The 14,802-nt window shown below is 52.5% G+C and overlaps 1 protein-coding gene across 2 annotated transcripts in view; it reads left to right on the top strand.

The window, feature by feature from the left end:
• Positions 1-14,802, top strand: part of Alk (ALK receptor tyrosine kinase) — a 716,172-nt gene that overhangs the window by 667,481 nt on the left and 33,889 nt on the right. For both annotated transcript variants that reach the window (XM_006990698.4, XM_076558926.1), the window contains 6 exons: positions 2,458-2,608; positions 8,702-8,833; positions 9,499-9,643; positions 10,301-10,483; positions 11,662-11,760; positions 12,610-12,762. In XM_006990698.4, the coding sequence (XP_006990760.1) occupies positions 2,458-2,608; positions 8,702-8,833; positions 9,499-9,643; positions 10,301-10,483; positions 11,662-11,760; positions 12,610-12,762 (863 nt within the window). The remainder of the gene's footprint in view (positions 1-2,457; positions 2,609-8,701; positions 8,834-9,498; positions 9,644-10,300; positions 10,484-11,661; positions 11,761-12,609; positions 12,763-14,802) is intronic.

The following is a 14,802-nucleotide window of genomic DNA, read 5'->3' as shown; positions in this document are numbered from 1 at the left end:
GCCACTATGTCTGACTTTAGGCAATGCTGGGGATCAATTCCAGGGCGCATGTGTGCTAGACAAGCCTGACTACATCCCCAGCCTACTCCTCTTATCCATTTCTCCCTCCCCATCTCCCCAATCCAGGTTGTGTGGTGTGTGTGTGTGCGCGCGCACATGTGCATACACTCATGTGCAGAGATCAAAGGAGAACACTGAGTGTCCTTCTCTTAAGACAGGGTCCCTTACTGAGCCTAGAACTATGGGGGCAGCAAAAAAGCCCCAGGGATCTCCGATCTATCTCCACCCTGCACAGTGCTGGGGTTACAGGTGTGAATTCGAACTCGTGTCCTCAGGATTGCATAGCAAGTTCTCTTATCTGCTACGCCATCTTCTCGGCTCTCCCTCGTCCGTTTCCCTCGTCCGTTTATAATGTATCAAGAATGTCTGGCTGACAGTCAGAAGGAACTGACATGTACAAGGGTCTTCTTGGGCCCCTCCTGGTTAATATTCATATGCCTCCCAGCAGGACACATGGGAGAGGAAGTGGCCCTGTAGGAGAGGAAATGGTCCTCTTTCCACCACTGGCCAGCTGTGCGGCCTCAGGTGGGTTCTTCTCTCTGAGCCCCTTCTTTCAAATGAGATGAATCACATCTACCGTGAGCCAGCACGCCTTTCAGCAGGCACCCTGGAGCACGCTCCCTTCCTCCTCCAGACCTACAACCTCCCCTTCCCCACACTAGCCACCTGCTGCCATTGGACAGCAGACAGGCTCCCTTCCTCGTCACTTCTGACCACACAAGCCCTGACTTATACCTTCTGTCTTGCCTGAGAGTCGCCCCCCCATCTGTCACCCCCACACAAAGCCAACTTCAGAGCTCCAGTTCACCCCGGTACCTCCCCCTCTGTCAGTCCTCTGGCGCTCCTGGCTCTGGGACTCGGATGGTGCATACTCTTTGTGGGAATTGACAGCACCCATGCATCTCCATCACATTGTCTCTTTGAACAGCCATGTTGGTTTGAAGAATAGGAGGCTGTCCTTTTACTGGGGAAGAGGCTGGGCCTCCAATGGGGCACCCCAACTTTGGTCTCTTGGAGCCTCACAGCTGCCTCCATAAGAGAGCCACCCTTACGGTGAGGTCTCCCTTAGTATAACTGTGTGCATTTCCCAGTTTCTTCATAAGCTCTTGCAGAGCCTGGAACCCATCTCGGGTCTTCTCTCGTGCATGAAGCCTCATGCCATTCCCAAGTATTTAATAAACTCAAGCAGGTGCCTGAGTAGCCAACTGGACCATGCATGCCAGAATCCATTTGCATTCCATGGAGAACCCAGGTTCTTGTCTGTTACATTAGAAAACAGCCCATCTCCAGGATTGTCCCTGCAGAAAGGACCTGGACTACACCTTGGGAGAGACTTGGGGGTCGGGGTCTCCACATGTTGAGAACATGGGCTGTTTACAGAAGCCATTGTATATGTGGACAACACTGTCTTCCATCTCTTGCTGTCCTTTTCATACAGGACCTTCCACCTCAACACACAGGGACATGAGAACCCTCCCTGAGCCCCTGGCAACCATTCTCCAGGGAGGTGTTGGTTAGCGTTTGTCAGCTGGTAGGCTGGCTGTCTTCAAGACATGCCGTTCCTCTGCCACAGTTCATGAATTGAGTTTTTCCTCATCCTCGACTGACTTCATCTCCGCCATCTCAGAGACGGTGGATCTAATCCCACATCCCCGCGCTCGGTTTCCATTTTCATGGTGATCAGTTGTTTGTGGTCCGTACAGATTGCTCCAGGAGTTACGGCTGGGATGGGATAAGCAGTCTGGGCTCATATGCACGCTCTGCTCGGATGATGCTCCTTGTTTCTGAGCCCCCCGAGGAGAGACTTTCAAACTTTGTACCAAGCCAGTTAGTGCTAACTACTACCACCATTCACATCCATTAGCATCCAACGCTGGCTGAGTGCCTATTGTGTACCAGCCCTGAGGATTTCAAGGCTGGATTCCTTCATCATCCATAACACTTGTGGGATAAGAGATAGGGTCTTCCATTTTTTTTCCAGTCATATATAAGGAACAGGGAGGCTGTGTGTCTAGGGTCACACGAGTCTTTTGATTCTGGGCTAAGAAATCCCATCTTGAGTGGGATTGAAGTGCTCAACCCTTTCCCAAACGCGGCTCCCTCCCTATCTCACTCTCTAGAACATCTGACTAATCCCTCACCTTCCTAGCTCTGTGACTGAGTAACTCCAGTCTCCCCCGCCACCCCACCCCCTGCCCCCGACCCCTGACTGACCACTTTCTTCTCCCAGCAGCGGGGAGCGATCTCCCCCCTGGTTGAACTCATGGGGCTGTGTGGACAGGAACTCTCAGACATGATGGGGAGGTGCGTGGACCCCTGAAAACCCGCAGGTTGACAGGGGGCAGGGGATCAGTCTCCTGCCACAGTGGGACCCACCATGTTCTGGCCCTGTTGCAGCATCTCGGGCTATGGAGCAGCTGGTGGGAAAGGTGGGAAGAACACCATGATGCGGTCTCACGGTGTGTCTGTCCTGGGCATCTTCAACCTGGAGAAAGATGAGATGCTGTACATCCTTGTCGGCCAGCAAGGGGAGGATGCCTGTCCCAGGGTAAGTGCTCAGAGCAGGGGCGTGTTCCAGCCCCGGGGGGGGGAGGGGGGGGGATGAGGGTGGATTCTTGGAGGACAGTAACCCCCAGTGATCCTTCTGGGGATTCAAAGACTTGCACCAGCTCCACTGGTGAATTCCCCTCTTTTCCTAGGGCCATTTGGTGCTTGAGGACACAGGGACTGTGGGCCTATTGGAGTTTTATAACCCCATGGGAGGAGCCACAGTTCAAGCTTGGGATTCATGAGTGACTTGAAGCCAAAGGTCTGAATCCTACCTAAGTTCTGTGGATGTTCTCCACAGAAGTAGGAGAAGGAGCCCCCTCTGAGGACTCTGGCTGATGCACTGTTCTATTTAATCATGTTATCATGCATAGTGAAAAAAAAATGAAAAGACTTTACATTCACTCAAAAATCAGACATATGACCACTTGTAGGTGTACATAAAAGTGCCCAAAAATGTTCTAAAAAAAAAAAAATACAGCTTCAGTAGCTACACTTCTTGGGAGGAGACTGAATTGGGGGTGCCTGGCAAATAATGTCTGAAATTGTCGCAAAAAGAATGTTCTCAGGTCTGGGATGTAGTTCAGTTTGGTAGAGTGTTTGCCTAGCTTAGCAATTGGTTGTTGTTCTCCTGAGCGTGGTGGAGCACACCTGAAATCCCAGCATCTGGGAGATGGAAAAAGAAGAAGAAACAGAAATCCAAGGTCATCTTTGGCTGTGAATGGTGTTTGAAGTCAGCCTGCAGTATAGGGACACAGGAACCCCTAACTCAAAAAAAAAAAAAAAAAGTAAAAGAAAGAATGCCTTCATATATTATTTAATGATTAAAACTAAAAAATTTAAAGCATAGACAAACTGAGCCAGAATACTGGTAGCCCATTTCTCATCAGTTAATTTTATGTTCTGACAAACTACGGGCCAGAAACAGGAAGGGAAGAGAACACTCATTTTGACTCATGGTTTCAAAGGGTCTCAGTCCATCATCATGGAGAAGGCAGGGAGGACCTCATAGCAGCAGGTCTGAAAACAGAGAGAGAGGCAAGAACCAGGGACAAGTAAACCCTTCAAGGCCCATCATCCCTAATGACCTGCTTCCCACCCCTGAAACACTCCACACCCTCCCAAAACAGCATCAGTTGGGAAACAAACATCCAGACCATATAAGCCTGTGGGGGACGTTTCGGGATTAAACTTTACACTCCCATATTATAAATGAGGAAAGGAGGGACCACAGAGGTGAAGGGACTTGCCCAATGTCACTCGCAAAGTGGCCCAGAACTCTAGAGCATTTGGTTTGGCTGCACCCTACACTTGTCTTGTTTCCAGGATCTTCTTCCCATTATCCCCTTAGCTAGCCCATCACTGGGCGAGCCTCTGTGGTCACAAAGACAGCCTGGCATTGTGTTTCTGACCCCACTGGGGTGTCTAGCAAGTCCAACAGCAGGAGCCGAGATTGCCCAGAGCCGTCAAAAGTGATCCACAGAACAGGACAGTGAGGCTAACTAGATAGCAGCTGTGGGAGCCTCAGACAGCCCCAGTTATCTGGCTCTTGCCTTGGGGGTGTTAGCAGGGTGGCAGGACCCTGGCAGTGCTGGCTAGGCTAGCAGGAACTGAGGTGGCCCAGGAGGGCAGATTATCCTGCTTGAGTCAGGCCAAAGCCTCCCCTGAAGCACAGCTTTGCTGGATCCCAGTGCCTGGCACAACACCCTTCTCCAAGAGTTGTCCCAGCAGCCTGGGAGGAGCAGGGGCTACCAAGAAAACAGTTCAGTTCCACAAAGAAACTCAGCTCCAAAGAGCCAAGTGATGGGCTGTGAGTTCAGGGGGCAGCAAGCGAGGGCAGCTTAGTCTCCTGGTACCCCGACTCCTCCAGGCGTTAACACAACACCAGAGGCCTGAGCCTGGTGGGTACAACCTCCTGCCTGAGAAATGCCTCCAACTCCAACTTTTATTTAGGAACTATAATCAGGATTTTGCAGGCTGTTATAATATATTAAGTCATTAAATTACAGGCTGCTGTAATTTTCACAGGAATTTATTGAGTGCTAATGTAATTCTTTCATCTAAGCAGAAAGATTGCATTGACTTCTGCAAGGGACTTTCACTTGATTGGATTGTAATCAGTTATGTCTTTTCACAGGACTATGTCCTTTTTATTTTTTTAATTCAATTGTAATCTACTTGTTCCTCTAGGTTGCTGCACTTTATCATTCTTATTAATCAACGTACTTGTTCTCAAACTTTGTGGATGCATAGGGAGCAGTTCCCAAGAGGGCAGGAGAAGGCCACCTCAGCCGCGAGCAGGGGGAAGCGCCCTCTGCTGGTCGGGCCAAGCATGCCAGGCACACTTGGGCATGGGAAGAAAGCCACTCCGCACTCTCCCTATGGGTTTTTAGGAGAGAAGGACGTGCTGTCTTCAGGCATTATCTCCATCTCCAGTTTTCACTAGAAAAAAAAAGGAGAATGAAGTGAGCTCTAAGAACTGAGCAGCAGTTTAGCTGATTTAACTGCATGTCTGTGGGAGGCTTTCTACCTGGCGTTTGGCCATCCTAAGCTCCTGGTACAGGAAGTCGGCCCCAGCTGCTGCTGGAAAATGACCCTGTATACACAAACACACACACACACACACACACACACACACAGAGAGAGAGAGAGAGACAGAGAGAGACAGAGAGAGACAGAGACAGAGACACAGAGACACAGAGACAGACACGGCTTATTTCCTACAAGACTCTGCCTCATAGCATGGCTTCCTCCACAAAAGCAGTGTATGATGTTTAACAGCAACCTCAATCTCCTCCAGCACTTGCCGCCGGCAGTATGCCCAGCCACAACCATCAAAAAACACCTCCCGAAAATCCCAGCCGCTCCCTAGATGATCAAGTCACTGACCTTAACTGCCAAGCCCTGTCCTTTTAACCACCAAACACCAGGAAAGCCAGTGCATGAGCCAGACCGTCCTCTGTCTGTCCAAACTGACGCCACAAACACGCCTTGAGTCCCTGTGTGCGCCATCCACCATTCTAGGAAACTGGGACATTCCTTGAACAAGGGAGATCCTTACACACGAGGCACTTCCCTTCTAGCAAGGGGAGAAGGAGTTGGCCACGGCCCAGTCCCTGAAGTGAGAGTGTCTCTGTACACCTGAGGGGAGGAGCAAAGTGGGTAGCTGAGAGATAAGGGCAAAGGAAATGGTCTGGGCCAGGTCGCTGAAATGACACATTCCCACATCCTCAAAGCCAAATGGTGATATAACGGAATATGCTTCCAAAGTCTCGCTGTAGCTGCACCATGAAGCTTGGATCTCACGGGGTCAAGGAGCCAAGCACCAGATTCAAAGGCTACTGCCTTCAGCCAGCAAGAGATGCTGTGCCAGGGTGGCTTGGACCCCAGTGGTCAAAGTGGAGGTGGTGGAAAGCGACCGGGAGCCTGGGCGTGTTTGGAATGGGAAATTCACAAGGGCTTCCTGCCTGATAAGATGAGGAACCGAGAGAAAGAAAGGCCGAGAGGGACTCCACGGACCGAACAGTTGCCGTCGTCCGTCACCTGCCAGAGAATGCTGCAAAGCGGGGCAGCTTAGGCTGGGTTCATGCCTGCCATCCCAACAAGTTGTGAGGTCAGCCTGAGCTATGTGGTGAGTTCCAGGCTAGCCTCAATTACAAGTGAGATTGCCCAAACAAAACAACAAAAAACACAATAACAAAAAAACACCACCACCACAAAAAAAAAAAAAAAAAAAAAAACAGACTTTGTGGTGAGGTCAAGAGTTCAAGGTCAAGCACACTGACTATGGTGATCTAGTAGACAACGGGGAATGGCAGGTGGGTAACACTGATAGACCGCTGGGATTTAGAAGAGTGGTCCAGGGAGGAAGATATAAACCAGCATAAAGCTCCAACGGACTGAGATTGCCTATGGTGTGATGCAGATAGCAAAGAGGAACCAAGGATGAGCCCTGGGTCCCCAGCATTTAGAGATTAGAAGGAAAAAGAAGAGAGACTAACAAGGAGCCAGGGAGGTAGGAGGGACTTGGGGCAGGGGGAGTCCTAGGAATCGGGTGACGTGCACTGTCTCCACCCAAGGCTGCTGCTAAGTCAGAGAGATGCTAGCCTGAGAATGGATATGTCTTAGATATCTTCTGCCCGGGGCAGAAGAACTACATGGAGCAGGGACATGGAAGACAGGCCATCCTTAGGCTCCACTCCTCATGTCCCGACACTGTATCCAAAGTCTCCAGAATCAGTTCTCTCAGAAAGAGACATCCCCAGGATGTGGAGGTCACACTGCTGACTGCCGGAGGAGAGAAAGAGCGGCAGACAGGTCTGCACATCACCATAGGATGTGTGATGTCACTGTTCCCATCCCATACCTGAAGTGGGTCTTTTCGGCTCTGCCAGTTCACACTAGACAGCCCTTTCCTTTATAGACGGAGGCAAGTCCAGGACCCTGAGCGCCTCATGAAAGTACTGCTCAACCAGCAGCCCCCCCAGCCTTTCCCCCTCCCTCTGGACTCAGGACATGCCCCTTGCCACCCACTCCTGTCCCAGCAGTCTCCCTACAGGCCTGGGCATCGCTGCATAGACATGGGAGAAATGCTGAGCTCTCCCCCAGCAGTCTAGAACTTTCCATGCACACTAAATCCCCTCTAAGAAATGTCAAATTATTTCCATCATTAAATCCAAAATGCTATAAAACGAATTGCATCTCGTCTGTTTATCTGGAAATTTCTCAAGTACTCACTGCCGGCGCTCCTCAATACTTTAGCATAAGGAATGACTCAAGATGGATTGCCGTGTCCACCGCCTGGTTATGCAGAGGCGTTTGATGAAAATTTGATGTTTTATTGGCTTTTATTCCATTAAGTGAAAGAAAAGTCATTTTCCTCTGAGGTCAAGCTGGTGTTTAGAGAATTCATCTGAGCTGCTGTGGCCAAGGCAGGTATGACTGTTCTTCAGCGGTAGGCTCTGCCTCTCAGGACTCCAGGGCTGTTTTATTTTTGGGTTTTTGTTGTTGTTGGTTTTTTTTAAGTGTTACAGACATCCCGGCACAGTCCCAGCAATTCCAACATCCCATCAGGAGCCTGTGGGGCCCAGAAGTAAATTTAATGGACTACTAACTCAACCGCCTACCCATCCTTCACAAGTGTGGCACCCAAGGGTAACGGCTCACCTGCACATCACCATAGGATGTGTGATGTCACTGTTCCCATCCCGTACCTGAAGACCACTGAGTCACCCAAAGTGGTGATGAGTGTAGCTGGCAGATTCCAAGGTCCACTCCCTCGTCTACGTGGCAGCCAGGGGACTCCACTCTCTTCCTGGGGCTACGTGCTGGAGATTTCTAGAAATAAGAAATGGGATGTTGGGCGACAAGAATGAGATGTCGAAGATGGAGAAATGACTTTTTCCCAAAGGGGAGCTGAGAGTGAAAACTCCACTGTTGGGTTTTACTTGTTCTGTATTTGTTTTGAATTCTCTGCATAGTGCTCCAGAACTGAAGAGAGAGAAAGCGCGCTCATTGACTCTCCACTCCCAGATCCAACTCTGATCACCATCAAGGCCCCTTGCCGTGACCTGACTGCTCATCTAACGCCTGTAGTCGCCCCAATTTATATGCCCTCTAGCCTGTCTCACATCCCGGGGTCTTGTCTTCCTCGGCAGCCACTGGATCCTACCCGGTCCCTCCGGACTGAGCTAGACTTTTCTAAGCAAGAGAGCCTGAAGTCTTTCTCCGCACCCCCACTTGCCTCCTCCCCTGTGGGGTCATGCTACTCTCTGCTCTTGGAATGACACGAATTGTCCTTCTCTGTGCTGAAACCCTCCTCCTTATACTCCAGAGCCCAACGAGGAGCCATCTCCTGCAGACAGTCCTCTAGCTGAAATCCATCCCCTAGCTTCTCATAACATTAGTCTCCAAGCTGCCCTTGGGGCCCTTTCCTAACACTGCGCAAAGTGATCATTGCGAGTATTTATTTTTGTCTCCTCAGTTCAGTCACAGGCTATTTGACACGTGATCAGAGCCTACCTTAAGCATACAAGATACCAGGTCCCCGACTCGGGCACCAAACCCAATGAGGTGGTTTGTTTGGTTTGTGCAGGCGAACCAACTGATCCAGAAAGTCTGTGTCGGCGAGAACAACGTGATAGAAGAAGAGATCCGAGTGAACAGAAGCGTACACGAGTGGGCAGGAGGAGGAGGAGGTGGGGGTGGAGCCACCTACGTGTTTAAGGTGAGGTCTTCCCCGGAAGATGGAGCAATGGCTTCTGCCCGCCATGGTGTTTTAGCCCCAGAACAAATCTAGATAGAACCCCCTGGGATGTTCTATGTCGAGGTAATGACAAGAAACCATGGCCCAGGGGGAGTTCAGGTTTGTCTACCCAAGAAAGGGTATCCCGGTACACTACACTCCTCCTTTGCATTCAGGGCTCCTTGTCCACCCGGGCCAGGCTGACTTTTCTGACATTGTCAAAGCCAGGCTACAGATGGGAAGCAGAGTTTCTTGCAGGGTGCTCCCCTTGGAGACAGTGATGCTAAGGGCTTATGCTTGAACTTGTGGAGGTCCAAGAGATGACAGAGTACAGAAAGATAAAGCAAGACCTGCCACTAATCACCAGCAACAAGACCTCCAAGGAGCTTCAGGGAAGGGGTCCATCCCAGCTCATTGTAACCTTGGGTACCCTAGTGGGCTTGCATCACTGACTGAACCCCACCTGATACAGAAACTCAGAGAGGGTTACTAGAACATCAATTTGGGGCCCTCAAACCCCCACAGGTGGAGAAGTCACCCCCACTGCCCTGCAAGTTGTTAAATTGAAACATTTAAACTGGGGCATAGGATCTCCCTAAGGGATGCCTAGCTCAGTCTCTCCATCTCTGAATGTCTCCCCTGAGCAGATGAAAGACGGAGTGCCCGTGCCCCTGATCATTGCAGCCGGCGGTGGCGGCAGGGCGTATGGGGCCAAGACAGACACGTTCCACCCAGAGAGACTGGAGAATAACTCCTCAGTTCTAGGGCTGAACGGCAATTCCGGAGCCGCAGGTAAAGCCCCACCCTCTCCCAGAAATCTCCCAGGGACCCTGAAGGCGCCGTCCACTCCACTGAGTGATGGGAGCGTTTCCCATTGATGCCAATATCAAGGGAAACGGAGCAGGCATCCCCCTGCTGCCTCTGAAGCCATCTTGCTGGCTTGAGGCTTGATGATTAACCCTCTGAAGGCCCAGGGCCCCAACCCCGAGGGTGCCCAGCAGTTGGCCACAGAGACGATGGGCGGCAGGTCTCCTTAAGATGGAAACAGTTAGTGAAAGCGCACCTTCAGGTGGTATCAGCCATACAGTAAGAAGTTCCGCCATCATTCTGCCTGTCCCCAGTGCCCCCCAAATACCTACCGCAGTACACTGCCTACTGCTGACCTAGAGGGGCCTGCCAGGAAGCGGGGCACCAAGCTCAACAACTGTAGGCACATGGTGTGGCCTCAGAGGTATCCCTAGCGCCAAGGGCATGATGATACTCCTAGCTTCCACCATGAACAGGGCCCTGGAACAGGATAAATGGGCGTTCCCTCCTCGGCCCCCACCCCCGTCCCCCTATCCCCCCCGCCAGGGCCCACCACATCCTCTTTCCAGCTTCTCCAGCTCCATCCTCCTTCCAATCCCACCACCCGCTCCTCCAGAGAAGCGTCTGCTTTCTTCCCCGCAGGTGGTGGAGGCGGCTGGAATGATAACACTTCCTTGCTCTGGGCCGGAAAGTCTTTGCTGGAGGGTGCCGCTGGAGGACATTCCTGCCCCCAGGCCATGAAGAAGTGGGGGTGGGAGACAAGAGGGGGTTTCGGAGGGGGTGGAGGGGGGTGCTCCTCAGGTGGAGGAGGCGGAGGATATATAGGTAAAGATGATTCGTGTTCTAGGTGTCACACTTTCCCCCCTCTTAGTCCTAGGCTCCTCCCTCCCCGTCACCGCCCCGCCCCCGCCCCCGCCCCGCCCCAGTGTGGACTGTGATGTGACTGCATGCTCCCCTCCCCTCTGCTTGGCTTGGGCCCGCCAGAGGTGGGGTGTTGGCTTCTGAGCCAGCATCCCGCCTCCAGGCTTGTGTAGCAAAGCAGCATCAAGATCCCACGTGATCCCGGATCCCGCGCCCCTTCAAAGCTGAACCTAAAATGTGTTTGGCTTTCCAGGAGGTGGCATAAGCCACCAAAGGTCCAGGCAGCCCTGAAGTCCAGACTCTTCTAGCCCCTACAGCTCCTTTTGGGGGCCTGGCCAAGCCAGCATAGAAGAGACTGATCTGCAGTCTCTTGGGCTCCTGGCTTTCCTGTCCCGGCGGGTGGGAATTACTCCCAGAAGCCACCTCAACCAGTCCTGCAGCAAACAGCCTGTTGTTGATTCCCCCCCACCCCACTTTCTTGGGAAGAGTTTGCAGCTAAGAGACTGGCAGATGATACCCCCCCCCCCGTCCCCCAGATTAGGACATACTGCATGCCAGCACTGTGATGTTCGTATCTGTGTGTTCGCTTTGTTGCTGTGTGGAAAATGCTTGTGCTAACCACACAAGCTTCCTTTTCAAGCTTTGGGTGGATGGGAGGACCCCGGGGCGGGGGGGGAGGGGAGCCCCAAGATCATCCAGCCCCAGATAAAAGGAGGGACAGGAGACTGAAGGCACAGCGGTTCATCTCCCCCAGGCCCCCAGCATGATCCCAAAGTGTCCGGAGAGTAACCTCCTTCAAGCCACAAGGGTGCACCCTTAGCCTCCAGAGACTAGAACCTTCTAGACTCTTGCTCACTTGAGCTACTTAGGGGGTCTCAGCATGTGGTAGAGATTCCCCTGGATGGTCTGGCCCCAACCTGGAGGGGAAATTGACCCATTCACCCAGCACCTGCAGAGCTAAACCAAAGTATATCCTCTGTGCCTGGAACCTCCTTTCCCTCCCCGCCTCCCTACCCCATAGCCGCCCCCCTCCCCCCAGTGACCCATAGCCTTGGCCAGAACTGCATGCCTGTTGATGTGCATGTGTGTTGAGTCTTGGGCACCCACCTTTTGGGGTTCAACGCTTCTCTGGTTTACCACAGGGGGCAACGCAGCATCAAACAATGACCCCGAAATGGATGGGGAAGATGGGGTTTCCTTCATCAGTCCATTGGGTATCCTGTACACCCCGGCCTTAAAAGGTACCCCCTCTACCAGGTGATAATACAGACTTAAGTCCCTTCTTCCGCCCAAGCCCAAACCTGGACTTTATTGACATGGGGTCAGGACACCAAGGCGTGGCTATGGGCCACTTTATGACACAAGTCTTCCCATAGCTCATCTCATCATATTTTGTGGAAGTTGGGGTGTGCAGTGGACTGTAGCTGAAGTTTTCTCTGGTCCTACCCAGTTCCACAGACCCTGCAACCGCTTAGACCCAAATGAACACACAGAGGCTTATATTAATTATGAACCCTATGGCCTATTGGCTCAGGCTTCTCGCTAGCTAGATCTTACATCTTAAATTAACCCATTTCTATAAATCTATACTTTGCCACGTGGCCTACCGGTATCTTTACATCTTGCTTCTCATGGCGGCGGCTGGCAGCGTCTCCTGACTCAGCCTTCCACCTCCCAGAATTACCCTTGTCTGCTTACCTACTGGCCAATCAGCATTTTAGTTATCAACCAATCAGAGCAACATATTTTCACAGCATACAGAAAGGCCTTCCCATCAATGGACCACCAGGCAGGCAGATCCTAGAAAATGATAACAAGGGCGGCTAGAACATCTGTACCAGCATCAGGATCCTGACTACAAGTCTCTCACTTACACCCAAACACATCCTCACTCTCAGCTCTGCTCACCGGGGGCCCAAAGATGCTTCCCCAAACAGAGATGTGTTTGAAGCGACAGAGGGATTTGGGACAAGGACCATAGGAAGCCATGGCAAGCAGCCAGAAATAAAGTTCAAAGTCGGGACCTAAGGGTACAGGGCAATCGACTTTCATGTTCATCCTGAGACTGACCCCTCCCCCCTTGTCACCAGTGATGGAGGGCCATGGGGAAGTGAATATCAAGCATTATCTAAACTGCAGTCACTGTGAGGTAGACGAATGCCACATGGACCCCGAGAGCCACAAAGTCATCTGTTTCTGTGAACACGGGACCGTGCTGGCTGAGGATGGTGTCTCCTGCATTGGTAAGGGGCAGCGATGGGAGGGGGGGAACAGGGCCAAAGCTTGAGCCAACTGAACAAGCCCAGCTCTTTTCTATATGTCCCGTCCCTCTCTTGCGCATGTTCTGGCAACTGAGCAAAGAGACCTTGTACAAAAGGTGGGTCACCACACCTCAAGGGGTCTCCGAATCGCCAATGCCTTTCCCTCAGCCAGGAAGCAAAACCTCAGGCATCTTCACCAAGGGGTCAGACATCGCATCTCCTCTCAAGTGCCCAGCAGCAGGGACCATAGCTCTCCTAAGACACCCTGTGTCACGGAGTTTCAGAGGCAGGCTCTGTGCCTTTGAGCTTCCTGTAGATGGTTCCCGACTGGACACAGCCTTTAGCACACACGTTCACTAAGGATGCTCTGTCGGTGCCTCTTCTCCAGATCCAATAGCTATTTGTTGTGATCACACAGAGCGCTAAGCCTGCTTCCCACGCTAGAGTCCCTCTTCTACACATGCTCCAAGTCTCCCTTGAGACATGTAGTGTCCCAGCCAGGCCTGGGAGCACAGGGCTATCATCCCAGCGGAGACAGAAGAATGGAAAGTTCAAGGCCTGTCTGGGCGACACAGGGGGTTCAAGGCTAACCTGAGTAACTTAATCAAATCCGGTCTCAAAACTGCACAAAGGTCTGGGGGTGTAGCTCAGTGGTAGGGTGCTTGCCTAGGTATGCACTAGACCCTGAGTTCCAATCCAAAGGGAGATGGTGGGTGGAGGAAGGAAAGAAAAGGAAAGAAAAAAATAAGAAAGAAACAAAGACTGGAGAGGAAAGAGGAAAGGATAGGGAAGGGGGGAGAGGAGGAAGGAAGGGGAAAAGGAAGAAAAGAAAAGAGGAAGGGGAGGGGAAAGGGGTAGAGATAGGAGCGGGGAGGAGAGGGGAAGGAAGGGGTAGAGATAGGAGCAAGGAGGGGAGGGGGGAGAAGTAGAGATGGGGGGGAGGGGTAGAGATAGGAGCAAGGAGGGGAGGGGGGGAGAAGTAGAGATGGGAGGGGAGGGGAGGGGAAGGAAGGGGTAGAGATAGGAGCAAGGAGGGGAGGGGGGAGAAGTAGAGATGGGAGGGGAGGGGGGAGAAGTAGAGATGGGAGGGGAGGGGAGGGGAAGGAAGGGGTAGAGATAGGAGCAAGGAGGGGGAGGGGAGGGGAGGGAAAGGGAAGGAAGGGGTAGAGATAGGAGCAAGGAGGGGGAGGGGAGGGGAGGGAAAGGGAAGGAAGGGGTAGAGATAGGAGCAAGGAGGGGAGGGGAGGGAAAGGGAAGGAAGGGGTAGAGATAGGAGCAAGGAGGGGAGGGGGGAGAAGTAGAGATGGGAGAGGAGGGGAGGGGGGAAAAGTAGAGATAGGAGGGGAGGGGAAGGAAGGGGTAGAGATAGGAGCAAGGAGGGGAGGGGGGGAGAAGTAGAGATGGGAGGGGAGGGGAGGGGGGAGAAGTAGAGATAGGAGGGGAGGGGAAGGGAGGGGTAGAGATAGGAGCAAGGAGGGGAGGGGAGGGGAGGGGTAGAGATAGGAGCAAGGAAGGGAGGGGAGGGAAAGGGAGGGGAAGAAGTAGAGAGGGGAGGGGAGGGGAGGGGAGGGGAGGGGAGGGGAGGGGAGGGGAGGGGAGGGGAGGGGAGGGGTAGTTTTGTGAACCAGAATATGGCCTGTCTAGGATGGGGCTCACCGGACCTTCCCCTGTTCCGGGACTTCCATAAGAAGTAGTTCCAGCTCTGAAGGTGTCACCAAGGGACTCTACCGCTGGGTCCTCCTGAGTGTGGCATCCCCTAAGGTCCCCACCTCTCTTCCATGCCCACTTCTGTTCCTCCTCCTGTCCCCATCCCATCCTTGTGCAGCTGATGTTTGGGACCAACACCCAAGATTGATATTCATCCCTGTTGAATTTTCCCTCTACCCCAAAGCTACTTCTGGGAGCCTGTGAAACCAGGATGAGCCTGCTTAGGGCCCATGGTCCCCTGAAAAGGGAGGTGTGACAAGATCTCCAGAGACGGGAAACAGCAGGTGGCTTTTCCAGCTGGGGAGGGTATTTCTG

The sequence above is a fragment of the Peromyscus maniculatus genome, chromosome 22 (assembly GCF_049852395.1).
Source record: "Peromyscus maniculatus bairdii isolate BWxNUB_F1_BW_parent chromosome 22, HU_Pman_BW_mat_3.1, whole genome shotgun sequence".
Taxonomy (NCBI): Eukaryota; Metazoa; Chordata; class Mammalia; order Rodentia; family Cricetidae; genus Peromyscus; species Peromyscus maniculatus.
This window is presented reverse-complemented; position numbering and strand designations above follow the sequence as displayed.